General features: G+C 36.4%; 2 protein-coding genes across 8 annotated transcripts in view; one reads left to right on the top strand and one right to left on the bottom strand.

Moving 5' to 3' along the window:
* boca (LDLR chaperone boca) overlaps nucleotides 1-2,395 on the top strand; it is an 84,967-nt gene extending 82,572 nt beyond the window's left edge. For both annotated transcript variants that reach the window (XM_090389368.1, XM_090389367.1), the window contains exon 7: nucleotides 2,285-2,395. The gene's annotated coding sequence lies outside the window, so the exon portion shown is untranslated. The remainder of the gene's footprint in view (nucleotides 1-2,284) is intronic.
* LOC150074896 (paired amphipathic helix protein Sin3a-like) overlaps nucleotides 1-19,729 on the bottom strand; it is a 285,756-nt gene that overhangs the window by 7,175 nt on the left and 258,852 nt on the right. For all 6 annotated transcript variants that reach the window (XM_090389366.1, XM_090389363.1, XM_090389365.1 and 3 more), the window contains exons 20-21: nucleotides 11,219-11,394; nucleotides 2,174-2,513 (exon numbers count right to left, since the gene is read on the bottom strand). In XM_090389366.1, coding sequence (XP_090245492.1) covers nucleotides 2,174-2,513; nucleotides 11,219-11,394 — 516 coding nt within the window. The remainder of the gene's footprint in view (nucleotides 1-2,173; nucleotides 2,514-11,218; nucleotides 11,395-19,729) is intronic.

Below are 19,729 nucleotides of genomic sequence, written 5' to 3'. Positions count from 1 at the left end.
TAAGCCAGAGATCCCAAATTACTAATAAAATTATTCACAGTTCTATATGTATGAAATTCATTGGGAGTTGTTTACATTTTGCTTCTCAAAGTGAATTTTTCAAGATTGTCAGTTTCTTTCTCAACATTCTTCCATATTGCGGCATTATTTAGAGATAAGCCAATATGTAATATAGCCAATAAAGAATGGCTTAGTTACATAATCAAAGCCTGCCACGTGCACGCGCACACACGATAGCCCTTGACTAGCTGTTAGCAACTTAACTGAGGTTTTTGGGCACCCTAATATTTGCCTTTACAGATGTTGCTGAGGTTTTGTTTTCATAATCTTTCATGTAAGGATATTGGACATGTTTTCTTCACAACTTACTGTCAGTTAAATAATGTCACAATGTAAACAGTGATTTTTTAATGTATTTTTACTGTAATACATCACTATGCCAAAGATGGGTGGGGGGGGGATTGGTAAATATCAGTATGGATTTTCAAACAAAAATTTAGATTTGTTGCATTTCATTTTTAGGGGGTGATTGACAATGGCACTTTTTGAACACCCTGTATACAGAGAAAACCAGTGACACCTTTTATATTCTGAATTGCAAAGCTGGAGTACAGTAAAACCTGATATGTAGAAATTGATTCATACCTGAATACAGTCGTTGTCATTTACTGAAACTGAACAGAAATGATACTTGAAAACGGCTGTTACTATATTTTTAATGATTACTCAGTACCACTAGAAAACTTTTACAATTGGAAAATAATGTATTGCCATTTGTGCTACTTCAGCAATGACCTTCACTTATAAGATCATTTTTCAGTGGGAACCTGTGCACCATATAAGCACATGCAACAACGAAGTAATGCAAGTGTTAGAAGACAATTTTTGGTAAAACAAGTATTGTACATATCTGAAACAGAAAATCATTAAGTTGAAGAATGAAGATTTTACTTGTGGTTACTGTCACACTAATCATTATTGACGTGTAATCTGATCTTTGACTTTCTTCAAAGAATGTGTCATCTTCAGTGCTGTCAAAGGAATTGCTCTACACAGTTTTACTGATCTTTATTTAGGGAATAAAGAACAAGTTCCAGTAAGCACGGCTAAGATCTCACTCAGATATGTGAAGCAACGATATACAATCTGACTCGTAAAAAAAAAAATCACTGCATGCATCTAGGTACAGTAAAACCTGATATGTGGAATTCAAAAACCCAGAACGTTTTTGAATATTTATCTGAGTGTAATTGACTGTACATGGGCAGAGGGAAAATAGGTGGCTGGACTAAACCAGGTGCCAAATTTATACATATTGCTCTATTAGTAATTTCCACATTTCCTAGAGTGTTATGTCATTGCTACTATGCACTTTTAACATATCAAATTTCATTTCGCAAGACATTCAATACTAGTTCACAGTAGTTTTAGTTTTTAAAGATTTGACTGCTAATCATAGCACACTATTTACACCTCATAATAAAAGTATTGAATAATTGCAACACCCATACCGGATGCAGCATTCAAATTTGAAACTTTAATTTCTTAGGCAAATAGAGTTACCCACTAGGACAATCCAACACTACAGGTTAACATTTTATCTTAATGCTGGTGTCTCCACTTTTTCAAGTTACTGTGGTTGTAGGGAGCAGAGCTACTGCATTATCTAATAAAAATAACGAATTACTCCCGATATCTTGAATATCTAGGCTTACATAAGTAATATGTAAACAGTGCATTTCATAGGCCAATAATTTAGTGATGAGAAGGGGTGGAATAGAAATGTGAGTAACCTTGTCCCACCTATAAAAATTCTCTTTATAATCTTGCCTGTATGTAACTAGTGCAAGAGGATCACAGGGTGAAGATCTTGCCATTCTTTGAATTGCAAAGCTGGTTGACTCCAGCTTTGCAATTCAAATAGTCATGTGGCAATTCAGAATAGAAAAGGTGTCACCGGTTTTCTCTGTATACAGGGTGTTCAGAAAGTGCCATTGTCATCACCCCCTAAAAATGAAATACAACAAATTTAAATGAAGGGAGAGGAGCCACTGCGATGCCATGTATGAGAATTCCTTGCCACAACACATAACAAACCCCCATTTATTAAAAAATAATCAAAGCATGTGTGTTTGGATGATGACAGATATAAACAAACTACCTTAAAACTTACCTCCCTGGCCCTCTGCAGTGCTCTATACTTGTACATAAAGCTTCCTGTGTTTACTACAAATGACATTTTATATAAAGTTCCATTAAATCTACATTGAGTATTATCTTCTAGGTAAGCTGGATAGCTATCATCAAGAGAAAATGAAGAGGATAATTCTGAGAAAACAACTGAATCTTCATTTTCTTTGTTATCTTTTCTTTCAGGGCTGCAACTAATGCCATCTGCTTCTCTATTATTTTCACCAAAACATTCTTCTCCTTCATTTCCTGCCTTAGTTTCTTCACAGTCGTCAGCTATTTTTCTCCAGGGAGGCAGTTTGTGTCTCCATTTTTTCAAGTTTCTGAAAATAAAATTATATACTGAAATTGGATGTACTGACTGCTCTGGCACTAAAATAATAATACTAAAAGACTTGCATACTTATTGTTTCAATTATTAAATAGACATTGATCAAAAGACTGCTCATCAGTAACATTACAGGAATATTCCATGTGGATGTAAAATATGCAAGTATTTTAATGATATGAGTATGTTAATTTTATTTGGCATATTTATATTAAAGCTGACTTGTATAAAAGGAAGTCACTTGATAATATTTATATCACATAATTTACATTTATGCCAACATTATTGATTTCATCTGTAAATAAACTCCATCTGTAAATAAACTGTGTAATGCTATAATAAAGGCAAATGCTTTTTTAAATAAAGTTGTATTTAATAATAAGCATCATCTGAAGTTATTGATCAAACAGTGTGTGGGTGTACCATTTACTCTAAAAGTCAACGTTGTAGAAGGTTGGGGGGAGGGGGAAATTGTCATATGCCAATGACAATCATGTTTTCAACTATTCTATCCACATGTTCTTGCCATTTCAGCCTCTCCATAAAACAGGACAGAAAGAGGGTGGTGAATAGCTAAGCATCCAAATAAGGTAGTGGAAGTTATGTCATGTGACATTACAGGAATGATATTCCCTCTCAAAACTATGGATATGTATATGTTTTATACATATATTATAAAATTCTTCTGTTGTTGTTGTTTGGTTTTTAGGAGCATTAGCAACTAAGGCCATATTGCTCCGGGATATGCGGTGGTCATTCCCTGACCTTTCCACATCATATTTGGTGGTCACGGGCTCGAACTCCAGTCTAATCAAGAAGCGTGTGCTGCTCCTGCCCACCTGAGGGAGGCACCTAAAATTCTTATAAAATCAATGAAATAACTACTGAAAGCATTGCCCCAAACTGTCAAAAAAAAAATAAATAAATAAATAAATAAATTGGCAGAATGAATGGGGAAAGATTAGTATTAGCAATGGCCACACAGTACAAGATGGCTTATGCTCCACCAGCCAAAAAAAAAAAAAAAAAAAAAAAAAATAATAAGAAAATTAAAAATAAATTAATAAAAGAAATAGACAACCTATACATTTCCCTCCTAGGTAGGTAACTATCCAGCTGACCTTTGAATTTCCCTAAACTGTCAGCCTCTACCATCCATGTAGGTAATTAATAACTCGCTGGCTAAAATAAAACTTCCTGCAATCCAGTCTAAATAACTTGAATTTAAGGCCCCTAGTTCTAGAATCATTTATAACTGTGAAAATTTCGTCTTCATTCATTTTACTTATGCCTCTCTTTTGGCCTCAGCTGCACCTGTGCAGCTGAGGCCAAAACCAATACTTATGCACACAAAACTCTTAAACACCTCAATCAAGTCTCCTGTAAGGTGCCTAGTTTCCAAGCTCTTCAACCCACATATTCAAAGCCTTTCCTTGTATGAATGCCCTTTTGCAGATCTTACCAGGCGAGTTACCGGTCTTTTGACCCTTTCAAGAAGTGCATACTAGTACTTGTCAAAGGATAGTCAACATGGAAAGAGGTTACAGCAATGAAGAGTATGCGGACATGCACTTCATGTACGGTAAAGCCAATGGCAGTGCACTCGAGGCTGCATGTTTGTATCAAGAAGCATTTCCCCGCTGAAGGCAGCCCAACATTCATCAGGGTACATCAACGCCTTAGAGAACATGGGCGCTTTGCACATGGAGTATGAGCAGGTAGGCCTACAAGCATAACACCTGATGTTGAGGAAAGGGTGTTAGAGAGAATGAAACAAAATCCAGGAATTTCGACAAGGAGGGTTGCTCTGCAAGAGCATGTACTTAGTGTGTGGCGAATTTTAATTAGCCAATTACTGTACACCTACCATATCCAGCATGTACAAGGTCCCAGCAATACAGACTACCCTCCCAGACTGCTCCCATAGCCAGTGACGGATCTTAACAGAAAATGTGCATTATCTCGAAAATGGTTCATTTGCAGCCCGATTGTCACTGGGACTTTTTTGCTCTTTAGTTTATACTTTTCACCTTTAAATTATTGACTATCATTTTTGAAACACAGTGTATATGGGGATTATGATATCCTTATCTCTACTAGCAAATGTTCGATAAATCATTGATAAGACACCATGGGCCTTCCTTGCAACCTGCCTACAATGCTTGGAGAACTTCATAACCGTATTGTAACACCCCAACCATATAACACCCAAGTCCCTTTCCTCCACTACTGGCTTTTTTTCAACTCCACCAAGTGTTTAAGTTATTTTGGGGTTGCTGTTCCTCCAGGTTTAATACCTTACACTTAGCTGGATTAAAGCATAGCTGCCATTTTTCTGACCATCCCTGAAGTCTATCTAGGTCACTCTGAAGCTCGGCTTGGTGGTGATCATTAACTACTCAACCAATCTTTACATCTGCAAATTTAGACATCATACTCTATACCTTCACTGTCATTTATGACAATCAAAAACAATAGTGGTCCTAATACTGATCCTTGGGGAACCCCACTTCTAACATCAACCCAATCTGAGGAATAACCATTTATCACAACCCTCTACCTCCTGCCCTGAAGTCATCCTGATATCCATCTAAGGATTTTCCCTGTGATTCCAACATGTTACAGCTTATAAAGTACCACTCATGTGGGACTGAGTCAAATGCTTTGCTGAAATCCAAGTAAACAATGTTGAAATTATTCCCTAAATCCAGCTCACGAGTGAACCCTGTCAAAAATTTTCCCACTTCACTCTTAGAACCACCTTTATGCATTGGAGATACATTGGCAGTTTTCCAATCCAACAGAATCACTCCTGAGTCCAGTGATGCTCTCATAATTAGCCGCAATGGTTCAATGCACTCAATTGCCACTTCCCTTAAGATTATAGAGTATATTGCCATCAAACCCCAGGGGCCTTACTGACCAGTATGCATGAAAGTTTTTTCATTAAATAATCATGTGAAATTTCAATATTATTAATTACATATTTTTCAACTTCACTCCCATAATTTCTCTTTGACATAAAGGGTTTTTTCTTCTGTAAATATAGATGCAAAGTAACTGTTGAGTCCACGCCCAATCTGGTTTGTCCTTCTCTTCTTTGCATTTATATATGTAAAGAATTCCACATATATAAATTCAGTCATTTCTGTGCTACTATTACAGATTACTTTGTAGCTGGTATAGGCTTCAGTACTTTTTATTACTCTGAAACTTTTCCATGCCATCGTTTTCCGCTCAAGTAATCTGCCAACTTCATTATTCATCCAACTTGGAATCCTCCTTGTGGAGTATTTTTAAAATGGTCTATATGCATTCAAGGCTTCTGTGATTAATGTTTTAAAGGTATACCATAATTCAGTTGTATTCACTCTCTGTGCAATATCTACCCAGTTAATAGAGGCCATGTAGCACCTTAAGGCATTGTAATTTCCTTTTCTGAAATTATAACCCATTCCTCTGCCTTTAACTACTACTACCTCTCTCTTCATCATCCACCGTAGAACTCTGTGTTCACTTCCTGCTACAGGTTCCTGTACTGTCCTGAACCCTATTATGTATCTGGTTCATGGGTGATGATGAGGTCTAGAATATTCTTTTCCCTAGTACTTTCCCTCACATGTTGGTACAAATAAAAATCATCTAGTTGATTTAAAAATTGTCTCCCAGGTGGAGTTTCATTCCCATTTGCTCCTATCAATTAGAGGCAAATTAAAATCCCATAATAAGACATTCATGCTTACTTGCCCAGTCCATTTGCATGTAGAGGCTCTCATCATAATCTTCACAATCACCTGGCCTGTAGATTACTCCCACTCTCATTATACCTTTGCTTCCAACTATCTCACACCATACAGATTCTATACGAATACGATCATGTGAAATGTTTGAATTTGGGAGAAAACTTTTGTCGTGCTCAGGCTGCTTTTGATAAGAAGCATGATCACTACCCCTTCTATCTGCCCTATCTTTCCTAAATACATTATACATACTGTACTGAAACTCATCATCCACTATTTCTGGGTGGCAATGCATTTCCGTTAGCACTATTATGTGTGTTACTTGTCCTAACCAGCAGTTCGAATTTACTCATTTTGTTGACGACAGTTCTGATATTATTGTATAAACAATTAAGACTTAGTGTTCTTGTATAGTTAACTATACAAGAACACTAAGGAACACTTAAATAACCTTAAAGTTATTTAAGCTTGCTTCCCTGGCATTAGCTACCTGCTCATTTGAAATGTTTCTGCCCTCAGAACATCTTGCTAATATGTTCTGTTGCAGTAACAAACAAGAACTCTTGAGGTATGTGCAAGTGTTACTCTGACCAATATTATCAGATAAATGTGTATCAACATTACCCTTATCTTCCCAAACTAGCAGTTTCTCTGAACCTTTAAGGTATCCTCAATAGTACTGGCAAAAGATTATTGTGAGATGATGTGTGAACTTTTTACCATTAGCATTTATTTTAGTACTATATTTCTTGATGCTGTATTTCTTTATTGGTAGACATCTCTAGAAGTGACTACTAGGGTATTGCCATGGCAATACCCTAGTAGTCACTTAGTAATCACCTAGTAATCACATTTGTTACAAATGACCACAAAGAAATAAAATTAAAAAAAAAAACCACCTTTCTAAATATATACCTTCTATACTTTGTATTATGTCATTTTAATTTTATCAACATCACGATTTTGGCCTTTTGTAATAAAAAATCAAACAATGGCTAACAGCTGCAATGCTCTTCCTCCTACCTTAATATCTATTTTCATATTGCTATCTGTTAAAAACTGTTTACAATTATTTGAAAACACGGATAAGAGATGGGAACACTTACTGGAAGCTTTTAAGCAAATTCATACATAAATGATGATTTTTGTGATTGAATCACATCTATCTTTAAATATTCTAATGATAATAATTTTTCATGGATAACTGTACTGCTTGCTATTTCTAGCTGAGTTGTAGAATTTAAGACCAAACCAAGCTGCAACTGTGAAGTTTGCTTGTGGGCATGGCATGACCTTGGCAGTCAGTCAAGTTTATGCCTATTCAGTTTCACCTAAGTAATAATGGACATGACGCGCAAAGAACAGTAGGCTGCTCTCAAATTTTGTTTCCATCTCAAGAAAAGATCAGCTGAAGCAGATGAAATGTTAAGAGATGCAATGGATGGTTACTGCTGCAGCTCCTGACAAAGATGGGGAGGTTCTACACAAGGTGATAAATGTGCAAGTGTTACTCTGACCTTTCAAGTTAAATAAATTAAATGAGACATTGCTTCATCATTTTGACCCAGAGAGTAAGCAACAAATCTCTGTTTGGAAGTCTACATAATTGCTAACACTAAAAAAAGCAAAAAAGGAAAGGTTATAGTCATCTCTTTTTTTGTTTTTTTGACATTCGAGGAATGGTTTACCAGCATGTTGTGCCACATCATACGACCTGTATGGGACCTTACTACAGAACTGTACTGCACACTTTGCGAGTTCACATTTGTTACAAATGACCACAACTGCACGCAGGTGGGTGGGTGGACGCTGCATCATGACAATGCTAGACCTTACATTGTTCATATAGCCAGAATTAATGTCAAATGTGTTCCTCATCCACCCTACAGCTCTGGTCTTGCATCCTTCAATTTTTATTTTTACTTCCAAAGTTAAAGAAGGAGATGCAAGAATGTTTCCAGTTGTCAGAAGGTGTAAAGACATTGGAGGTGATTCTCAAACATGTCAAAAAATGGCTTCCCCCATGTTTGTTTTTGAAGGATGGAAGAAATTTTGGAGTAAGTGCATTTCATCAAATGGGGACTATTTTGAAAAGGACCATCAAAATATGAGTGATTAACAACAGAGGTATGTTGTGGGGCAAAAAAAAAAAAAAAAAAATTATAATTCTTTATTGGATAGCCCTCGTATCATGCTAATTTTGTATACTATCAAACAGTGACTATTAAAATCTACAGTCTAACAGGCGCCTAAAATGCAATTTCAAGTTTAAAAATCTTCGTGATATGGTTGTTGAACTCTGTGCTTTCCATTAGTTTTGTTGATAACCTTTACCTTCAAGTAAAGTGTTTCATATACGCATTTTCCTAAACTTGCTTACAGCATTAAAAAGAGTGGCAATGATTGTTACCTGAAGATCCCAAATTCTTAGGGCATTCACTTTTGAAGGTTTATCCTACTGGTCAGCATGTATTGGTTGAGTGATCTTGGAGTGAAAGCTTTAAAAGAGGAAGAGCAAATCAAAGTGACTCTCCTCTAGAAAAATTACATCTGGTTAAATAAACAAACAACCTTATTTTCAAGTTAAATAAATTTGAAAGAGTTCATTGTGCACTAATTTTAACTAACTAAACATGGGGAACACTAGAGTTTTAAAGTTTCTGACACTGATTATTTTGATTACAGTATGCCAGTTTATGTGACGTGCTATTTCACTCTTTTTAGGCAAGTTAGCATATACACAAAGTGCCTCTTTTCTTCTCCCTTGTCCGTCTGCTTATCCACATGTAACAACTTGACTGCTGGTGGAAGAATTTTCATAAAATTTTATATTTATTTGGCTTTTTTAGAAAGATTTGTGAAGCTGATCTGAATTTCATTACAATCGTACCAATAGAAACTCAGCAATTATTTTTTGCCTGTCCCTCTGCATGTAATTTTTTAAGAAATTTTACATTTGGCTTTTGATTTGTCAAGCCATCCCAAATTTAATTGAAATTGGACCAAGAGAAATCTGGCAATTATTTCTTTGTCCAACTATCTGTATGTAATAACTTGGCTCTCAGTTGATAGATTGTCAAGAAATTTTGTATGTGGCGCTTTTAGAGGGTGATTTGTCAAGCTTTCCCAAATTTCATTATAACTGTACCAACAGAAATCCTGCAATTATTATTATCTTTTTTTCATATATATCATACCACATAGGCTATTCACATAACATATATTGTAGCTGAAGCACTGGATATTATGTTTGTGATTGGAGAAATGAGTGAACAAAATGGCAGATGTACAGAAACAATGTTCTTAGATTATGCAAAAATGTTATTGCTTTTTTCTACAAATCATGAATTTGCTAACATGCCTGAAATGTATTCATGAGCTGATATGCAGTGCTGTGTGGGCAGAATTTGAAAATTTATTTCCAAGGTAACAAAAATAAAATGCATTCTCTTTCCCAACCCTTATAAAATCCAGATACAGTTTATGAGATCAAATGCAAAAATACCTGTGCAGGCCAATTATGCAAAATTAATCCAATTATAAAAAAACTATTCAGCATTCATAGAAAAAAAGCGATTACCCCCGCCGAAATAAATATTTCTATTCCCATCCTGTGATCACAATATCCTTTTCTAACTTTGCCTACCCTTTCTTACTTCTGTTCCATTGCTAGAAAGCCAAAGCTGAATAAAATCTTGCTATTCAACTACATCCAGATATCGTGAACAGATACAGTAGACTTTCAGAATAACAGCACCTTCAGGGATTCAATGTGGCATTATCCAGAAAGTTTTATTTTTGATATAATGAGGCTAAATAAGAAATAGAGAGATTAAGAATGAAATTTTTTTAACTGCACATAAAAAACAAACATGTTGACGATCCATATCTCCTGCTTACGCCCCGTTCTATTTTCTTTATTATATAAAGTTTAATCTGTGTGGGTGGCAACAGTGGTATCGTCACTGTCCTCCCAACATTGGGTGGAAAAGACCCGGGTTTGAATCCCATCGATGACGCGAGGAACTTTATGGGCCTTTTTCACTCCTTGGCTGATATATGGCAAGGTTTTTTCCTCAGAAACTGGTTTTTCATCCAGCAAAACAGGAAAATCAACCAGAGAACACACGCAATTTACAGACAAAATATACATGGGTATATGAATTAACTTTCAGGGTGAATAATGTAATAGTTTGGATTATATCCAGTTTGTCACTAAGCTTTAATGTTGTTGTTTTCTTCTCTGTATGAGGTTTATTAACTTTAGGAGCCATAGTGAGGGGTTTTTAATTTAAAATAAATGTAAAACAGCGGTATAGTCCGTGATATCAGTACAGAATTCACTTTCAAAATGGCTAATGTAGACAAACACAGTAATTGCTGTTAGCTTGAATGTTCTGTTATTTCGGCAATCTACTGTACTATTAACTAACGTCTCTATAGTTAGGTCAGCACAAATGGTAGCTAGATAAAGCCAATCTGAACAATATGACCGTCAAGCCCACCATGTATTTCTCTTTTTCATAATCATCTTCACCGGGAGGAGCTTTAAATAGAAGAAATCTTAACCCTTAAAAACTTTATTTAGTGAAATGATTAAATCATTTTTTTTTGGGGTGGGGAGGTTTGTTGTTGTTTGTTATTTGGTTTTTAGGAGCATTAGCAACTAAGGCCATATTGCTCCGGGGATATGCGGTGGTCATTCCCTGACCTTTCCGCATCCTCCGTATTTGGTGGTCACGGGCTCGAACCCTGGTCTAATCAAACTTAGTAAGCTACAGAATTGTTTGACATATAAACATTGAAAGTATTAAGGCATCCATTTATACAATATTTAATAGGAAACTACAGAACAACCGATGCATTCATCATCACCATAAAAACTGCCATTGCCAGAAATGACATGACCTTTCCATTAATGTATGTTTATAATAATCATCAATAAAGAAGCTCAACTAACCTTGAAAGGAAAACTGGTGTCTCCACTAAATGTTCTATAATATCGTCACTAGACAAGTCATCCCCTATTATATAGTTGTCCAAATATGTTGACCACTTTTCTACTTCTGCTGGATCATCAACAGGTTCTGGCTCAGAATCAAGTAACTCAATTGTCATCTTTGTTTCCTTTTTGTACTGAGAAATAAATGTTGAATGAAATATAGTTATTTAACATATTAAAAACAGGTAATTTTTACAGAATCTTTAATTTAATAAACTAACCCAAATAACTATGGATTTTCATGCATATTTTAATATAACTACACCAAAAATAAATAAAATAAAATTTAGTGGTTATAATTTTTAAAAAGCTTTTATTTTTCCCAACTTAGTAACTAACAGACTCAGCTTTTAAAGGGGGTAAAGAGCCTTATTATTCACATGGAGACTAATGACATTAAGTGCACATGAACTGATGATGGCGAAGGTAAAGAAAGTCAACACGAGAAACGGATAACTTATGCGGAAAATTAGTTTCCCGATACGGCACTCTAGCATTGCTCGCCCGGTAAACAGATGGTAGGTGTTATCGGTCTGGAGCAGAAGTCAAGAATGATATATTGATTGACAGATAGGCGTGGAAAATGATGTGCTGATTGGTGCGTGAACACAGCACACAATAACATAGGTTTAGTATCACTTTAGTAGCACTCAAGCACTAATGGTCACTTGCCCTAACTGCACATTCCCTAATGAATGCTTTCCATAATGGTGAAAAAAGGTCACGTTACCTCCACTTGAATCCCATGGAAGCTTGAACCCCTCCCAAAATGGAGGGGGTATAACTTTTTTTCTTTAGAATCATGGGTGGACTAGTGCATAAATTGTTTATTAACAAAATATTAATTTTTTATTACTGTACTTTTATTTTTAAAGACACTCGCGTGGATACACACATACCATGTCAATCAACACCTCAATAGCTATTCACTATATACAGGGTGATTCACTACCAGTGCGACAAACTTGCAGGAGGTGTAGGGGGCACAAAGACGAATCGGAATCACATAGCATTGCAGGGTCTGAAATGCCTTCGTCATGCGGTAGAGGTTGGACGGGAGGTCGCGTGAACAGCGATCCCGCTGGAAGTCAGCATTTGCGAACCGTTTCTGTTGAAGAAATCAAGTAGCAAAAGTCCTCCGGAGTGGATAATCCGCAGGCTCCAATGATTGGACGCATTGCAGATGGTATGAACTCATTTGGTTTGTTGACAGTATCCTCCATACAGTGGATTGGGAAATACTCAATCGTTGGCCTATCGCTCAAGTACTCGGATTGCCTTCTGCAAGACGTAGGACATTCTCCTCATTGTCTGGTGTCCTCGTCGTTCGCTCTTGATTCATGGTACCTCTCGTGAAACAACCAGTCTCACATAACCTTCTGTGCACATGTGCGAAAATCGTATGATGAGGAGCACGCCTGTGCGGGAAACGTTCCTGGTACAAGTGCAGAGCGGCGTGCCCGTTACAGTCTGCAGCTTCATACGCGAGGTGCACGTCAGCCAGTTCAACGTTTGAATACTCGTCCATCCTACTGCCTCAGGAACTGGTTCGCAAATGCTGACTTCCAGCGGGATCGCTGTTCACGCAACCTCCTGTTCAACGTCCTCTACCGCATGACGAAAGCATTTCGGACCCTGCAATGTGATTCCGATTCAGCTTTGTGCCCCCTACACCTCCTGCAAGTTTGTCGCACTGGTAGTGTAACAAACTTGCAGGAGGTGTAGGGGGCACAAAGACGAATATTCTTTATATATATATATATATATATATATAAAGAATCTTTCTTTTCTTATTATTTCCTAACCTACCATTTTAAGGTCAGGCTATGAAATATAACGAAAAATAAAGAAACCTTTTCCTTTTTTCGTAACCAAATCTAAATCAACAATATAGTAAAAACACTCATGAACTCCAAAAATCTGCTTTTAATAATGAGAAAAAAACATAATGAAGAACAAAAAAAATGAACGGAACGAAACTTTTATTAATTTATTTTTCATCAAAAAATCAACTAACGTTTTATTTTCCTTACAAATTTCTTCCATCTTTAAAAGATTCATTGCTACTATTACCTGTTTACTGTTCATCACAAAACTATTATGCACTGTTCTTTACTCATAAATACACACTATAATGCCAACCAATGACTACACAGTAGCTTGTTTTCTGTTGCACCTACCACCAATCATTTCATCATTTGCCATGCCTATCTGTCAATCAATATATCCTTCTTGATTTCAGCTCCAGACCGATAACGCCTACCGTCTGTTTACCAAGCAAGCAGTGCTAGAGTCCGGTGTCAGGAAACTAATTTTCTGCGTAAGTTATAAATATAGGAACATTCTGAAAAAATACTGGGAGTTATGTTAAAAAATGTGTCTGTAATTCTATCCAGCCATACTATATTCTTATAGTATGCCTGGATGGAAATGCGGATTTGGCAAGAATCCTGAAACGTCAACTGTCAACAAATCAGTATAATACTGAGCTTGTATTATATATATTATATATAAGTTTAATAAAAACTATCTAAGAATTTTCATGTAGTATAATATTGTTATTGTATTACTATATATATATATATATTATAATATATATATATATATATATATAGTATAAATTTTACTGTATTCATAGAAACCACGTAACGTCCTTTCCAATTATATCATAAGGGGTCATGCTTCTTATCAAAACCAACTTGAGCATAACAAAATCTTTTGCAGAAGCATGTGCTAGTGTAGAATCTGTGTGAGTTAGTTGGAAGAAAGGTATAATAAGAGTTGGAGTAATTTACAGACCAGAAGAATGTGAAGATTATGGTGAGAGCTGCTAGATGTAGAGGGAATGGGTGGGCAAAGGTGCATGTCTTATGGGCAATTTAAATTTTTTCCCTTATTGGAGCAAGTGGGAGGAAAAGTCAACATCAGGATTTTTGCTATTTTCATTGGTTTTTGATGCATCAGCAGCTTAGGCCACATTATGCTATTGGGTATTGTCTGTAGCAGTAGGTGATCACAGATGATTTGAATGTTGAACAGACTGAAAAATTGGAATAATTTATAAGGAAAACTTAACTCCTTCCACCTGATATTGATTAACTACATCAACTAAAGAAGACTTTAGAAATTCCTCCAGTCACAGATGGGAATCAAACAAACCCAGACCTCTCCAAATGAGTGACGAGCAGCAAAACCAGCATATTACTGAGGACTTAACACGAGAAAAAAATTCTTAGACCAGCTAGATTATTATTAGCATTGGCATTACCTGAGGCATATGATGCAAGAAAGCAAGCTTACAGACCATCAGCCAAAAAAAAAAAAAAAACCCACACCCTTCCCATTTCACCCATCCATTCACTCAAACGTTTGTCTAGTTCAGTCTTAAATTTATTTAAGCTATCAACTTCCGCAATGACAGATTGAAGTTTGTTCCAGCAATCAACTACCCATTGGCTAAAGGCAAACTTCCGCACACCTATTCTACAAATGTCTTTCCTCAATTTGAGTCTATGCCCCCTCATGTTCTTAATCTGAGCAAATGGAAGTATCCCATCAGCACTGAGCCTGCTCAAACCATTCACAGCCCTGTACACTTCTATCAGATCACCTGGCAGGTGCCTAGTTTCCAGTGCTGTAACTTGCAGAATTTCTCTCCTGGTAAGAGAACCCCTCTGTTCCCCTCAGCAATCTTGTTGCCTTCTCTATACTCGTTCTAGCAACTCTACATCTTTCCTAAAATGAGGCCTCCAGACCTGTATGCAGTACTCAAGGTGTGGCCTGACCACTGCCTTATACAAAGGGATAATCACCTCCTTGTTTGCTAGCAAAATTCCTATATATCATTGACAAAACTCCATGACCTGCTCTGGCAGCCCGTCTGCACTGCTCATAGAACTTCATATTCGACTGCACAATTACCCGCAGGTCTTTTTCATTCTCCACCTCCCTGAGAGTAGTACCACACAGTTGGTACATTTCACTTGGGTTACTGCTACCCATATGCAGTACTTTGCATTTGTCAATATTAAACTTCAGTTGCCACTTCTCAGCCCATCTACCTAATTTTTCTAGATCCTGTTGCAGTAGCATACTGTCTTTGCTATCATTAACAACCCTGAACATTAAGCCTGATATACCGTTATCAATATCATTAATAAATACACAAAACAACAATGGGCCCAGCACCGAACCCTGGGGGACTCCACTAATAACATTAGTCCATGTAGAGTGGTGTTCATTTATGACCACTCTCTGCTGTCTCCCACTCAACCATCCTTTTATCCATTGTAGCAACTTGCCTTTAATGCCATACTGCTCCAATTTGTACAGCAGTCTTCCATGTGCAACAGTATCAAAAGCTTTCCTGAAATCCAAGTATATACAGTCCATTTAGGTTATTTGGGACACATCGGGACTAGTGCATTTTGGCCTGATTAAGCAGCTGCCCCAATTATCCCAAGTTTCACGTAAATAGTTAAAAATACAATGTACCCCCCCCTTTACAATTGGTTCAGTGTACAATCAAATCACGTTACGACGAACTCACCATAGTAAAGTACCGTTCACTATACGATGTGTAGTAAGCGCCAGTCATTGTGATCACATTTGTGAATTGAATTTTAATTCTAGTAAACAGCGATTCTAATCAGAGAAAATAGGAGGAATATTATCCACAGGCTATAAAAGCAAAGATATATTAAGTACAAATTTACCTTTTATTACCTTACCAATTAAAAAATTAAATGATACGTGAAAATTGGAAGAATATACGTGATAATCGGAATAATTAATACGTACTGTAATATGTACATACGAACTAGTTGACATTTCTGTTCACTGACATTTGTGGGTGGAGGTTAAAATTTAAAACAGTAAAAAGATAAGCAATCAATAACAAAGAAAACGGCACACACAAATTGCAAGTAACACAATACGCACAAGTGAAAACGGAGTAACGAGTTATAAAGCTTTAAAAATAGGAATGAAGAGATCTGAAAATTAATTTTTTTATATGATTGAAGATTTCATGGAAGTGTAAACACATTTCACCATAATAACCCACAGAATTCCAGCTGTCGGTGTTATCGCACATTCAGTAAGATCAAGTTTACTGTCCATTTATGATAGATTTCTGTTTTATGGTTGTGACCTCCAGAATTTCGACCGAACCACGTGGTACCGTCGGAGACAATCGTAGGGTAATCTCCAGTGCTGCGGTCTCCTGCCCTGATTAAACGGCATGCTGTCCCAATTAAGCGAAGTAAGCCCTGGCTATTTTCTCGATTGGTTTCTGTTTTTTAAGATTTGCCCCAAATAAACGGCTGCCCCGATTAACCGGTGGCCCAAATAACCGGAATCCACTGTATATTAAAATTATTTTTGGCATCCAGTTCCTTTGTGACCACATCCAGAGGTGTATTGCTAAAAAAAATATTACTGGAACACTCGATCTCCAGAAGACTATATGATAATGCCACATCGACTGTACAGTAACTGAATCAGACTTTGAATTCACGATTCATAGAACAACCAGTTCTAGTGTTCAGCTCATGGCGAATCAAAATGCAGCATTCATCGTATCACAGTATATCTCATTCGTTGGATCTCTTTATATTTTTGTTTTTAAATAAATTTTTAAAGAAATCTATTAATTTTAAAGATTACTATTAATATATATTTTTAGTAGCAACGGGTAAAATAGATATTTCTCCCTCCCCTTTGATTATGCCATTGTTTCATAATATTAGATGTATAAATTTAATGATTTTCTATTATGACATTTAGAAAAAAGTACCAGAACGTTGTTCTGGTGCGTTCCGGCACGAATACACCACTGACCACATCATAGTATCCAATCAAATTGGTCAGACAAGACTTCCCTTAACAAATGCATGCTGTGTCTGAACTATTACTGCAGTCTTGTCTAGGTGATCCTGCATCACTTCTTTAACCAGTGACTCCATTATTTTCCCTGGAACACATGTTAAATTAACAAGTCTATAATTATTTGTGTCACCCTTTGAACCCCCTTTGTGAATTGGGGATACATTTGCACATCCCCAGTCCATGGGGGCCTCCCCTGAATCTGAGGATTCTCTCATAATTATGGCTAAGGGTTTGCTTCCCTCACTGCCTCCTTCAATATAACTGGATATATTCCATCTGCTCCAGGTGCCTTTTTTTATGTTTATCTTAACAATTTCTCCTCCACTTTGCTGTCTGTTATTACAGAATCATTTAGATCCCTGTTAGAGTTTAGTAAACTTCTGTCCTCCCCTTCCTAACAGAATTCCTCATGTGTGAATGTAGATGCAAAATACCCATTCAGATTATCAGCTATTATGTGAGCAGGATCATCAACAGTGGAACCAACATCAAGTGGGCCAATCTGATTCATGCCCTTCCTTCTAGAGTTTACATAAGTAAAGAAGTCTGTTGTTTTTCTTTACATCCTTTGCCAAGGATTTCTCGTAATCAGCCTTCGCCTGCCTAACCTCCTTTGTGACTTGATTGCAGACTAGCTTATATCTGCCATAGGCTTCTATGTCACCTGCTAATTTATATGCATCTCAAGCATTTTTCTTCTCTGCCACGAGCCTAGCCTCATTAGTTCATCTGACATCCATTTAGGCCTAAATTTTGAACAACATTTCATACTTTGTATGAAAAGCCTAGTAGCTTCCAAGATTATTTCTCTGAAGGCCTCCCATTTAGAATTCACTGTTTTTAACATCATCAGTTGATCCCACTGTATAGAATTCAAAAACTGCCTGAGACCACCATAGTCACCTTTACGTAAACAAAAATCCTTCCCTTTACCCTTGATGGTAGTTACATCTTTAAGTAAATCCCACATCAGTACACTGTGATCACTGTCACCTAGTGGTTCCTTTATCTGCAAATTCCTAATGCAAGAGTCATCACTGCTGATAATCAGATCCCGTCTAACATGTTTCTGTAGAAAACAATTTGTTTGCTTTAAGCAAATACATCAGTCATTACATTGCCATATTCTAATTGAAAACTATTAATTCTTTTAGCAACAGCCCATGGCAGCAGCACTCACCTCAAAATCCATATTAAAAAAGTGAACTCATATGCCTAAAATCCAAATTTGGATTTTAATACACTTGATTCTTAATATGCAATTCCGATTCTTCTTTTATAGACGACAACCTGGGAAAAAGTTGTGAACTTCTTTCTTTCTTCCTTAGGGCATGTTTTTAAATAGTTTAATTTCAACTCTTTTCACTTTTCACCTCCTATGAGTTCAGTTTTTTAATACAGATCCTGAGGTGAGCACTGCTGCCGCAAGCCACTGCTAAATTCGAAAATTGTAGATCTCTTAAAGTACCATTTATAACTGACACAATATAATAGCGTAGCTTAATTTAATTTATTATGATACTCACCTTTTTATAATCTGCATTGATGTTGGAATAAATTGGATGATAATTTTAAATTTAAGTTAGCATGAATAAGTTAGGATTTAAAAACAGAATTAAAATGTGCGCAAGGAAGTAGAAGTGCACGTCTTCGTCCTTGGTTGTCAATGTTGAAATTTGAAATGATTTAAGTTATACGGTTGGAAACAGAAGGCCAATAGCCATAACAAGTGGCTTTTGTTTTACACGTCTTCAGTTGGCAATGGTAGAATGAGAGTAAACACGTGTATTTAAGAAGACTAAGTTCCCGTGATGCTCCTGGATACACGTGGGAATCTCAGGTGCATGAGATTCCAAACCGGTGCTATGTTATAGGGTAGTTTGGAATTTAATACTTGGAGAGTGGAATGGCGGCGAAACCATTCTATAACTAGGGCTTCATATTAGAAAATTTTAAAACTGGATTTCAATTTGATAATAGGAATGGCTGAATCTACTAAGGGGGTGTGGTTGTGGGATTGAACATGTGTTGCTAATTCGGTATTGGACTGTCCCGTCCTAAAGTTATTGTAGTGGTAGTACGCACGTGTGTTTGATGTTTTGGTAGAACTGCATTTTGTGGTGGTGCTACCAATGTAGCAAGTGTTACAGTTATCTTGATATTTTATTAAGTAGATGATATTATTCATGTCACTAATGTGGTAATTTTGTGTATCTTTATATGAGTTGAATAATGAACCTAGTTTATTGTAAGATGAGAATGTAAGGGTGATATCAGTACTTTTGAATAAACGGCAGAATTGTTTGGCAAAATTACTATGGTAAGGGAGGATAATACGTGGATTATTATTGGAAATGCGTTTGGGTGGGTTGATGATATTATTTTGGACTGTGATAATAGTTTGTTTGATTAATTTAATAGGATATTTTCTAGATATGAATTTACTTGTAAGATATTGCAGTTCATTATTAAGGTCATAATGTGTGGAACTGTATTTTATAGCATTGTAAATTTGATTATAAAGGACTGCTTTTTTTTGTGTTGAGGGGGTGATGCAATTCAAAGTGTAAGTATTTGCCC

Source organism: Mastigoproctus giganteus, unplaced genomic scaffold, assembly GCF_048544385.1.
Source record: "Mastigoproctus giganteus isolate SK-2022 unplaced genomic scaffold, ASM4854438v1 scaffold_15, whole genome shotgun sequence".
Taxonomy (NCBI): Eukaryota; Metazoa; Arthropoda; class Arachnida; order Uropygi; family Thelyphonidae; genus Mastigoproctus; species Mastigoproctus giganteus.
This window is presented reverse-complemented; position numbering and strand designations above follow the sequence as displayed.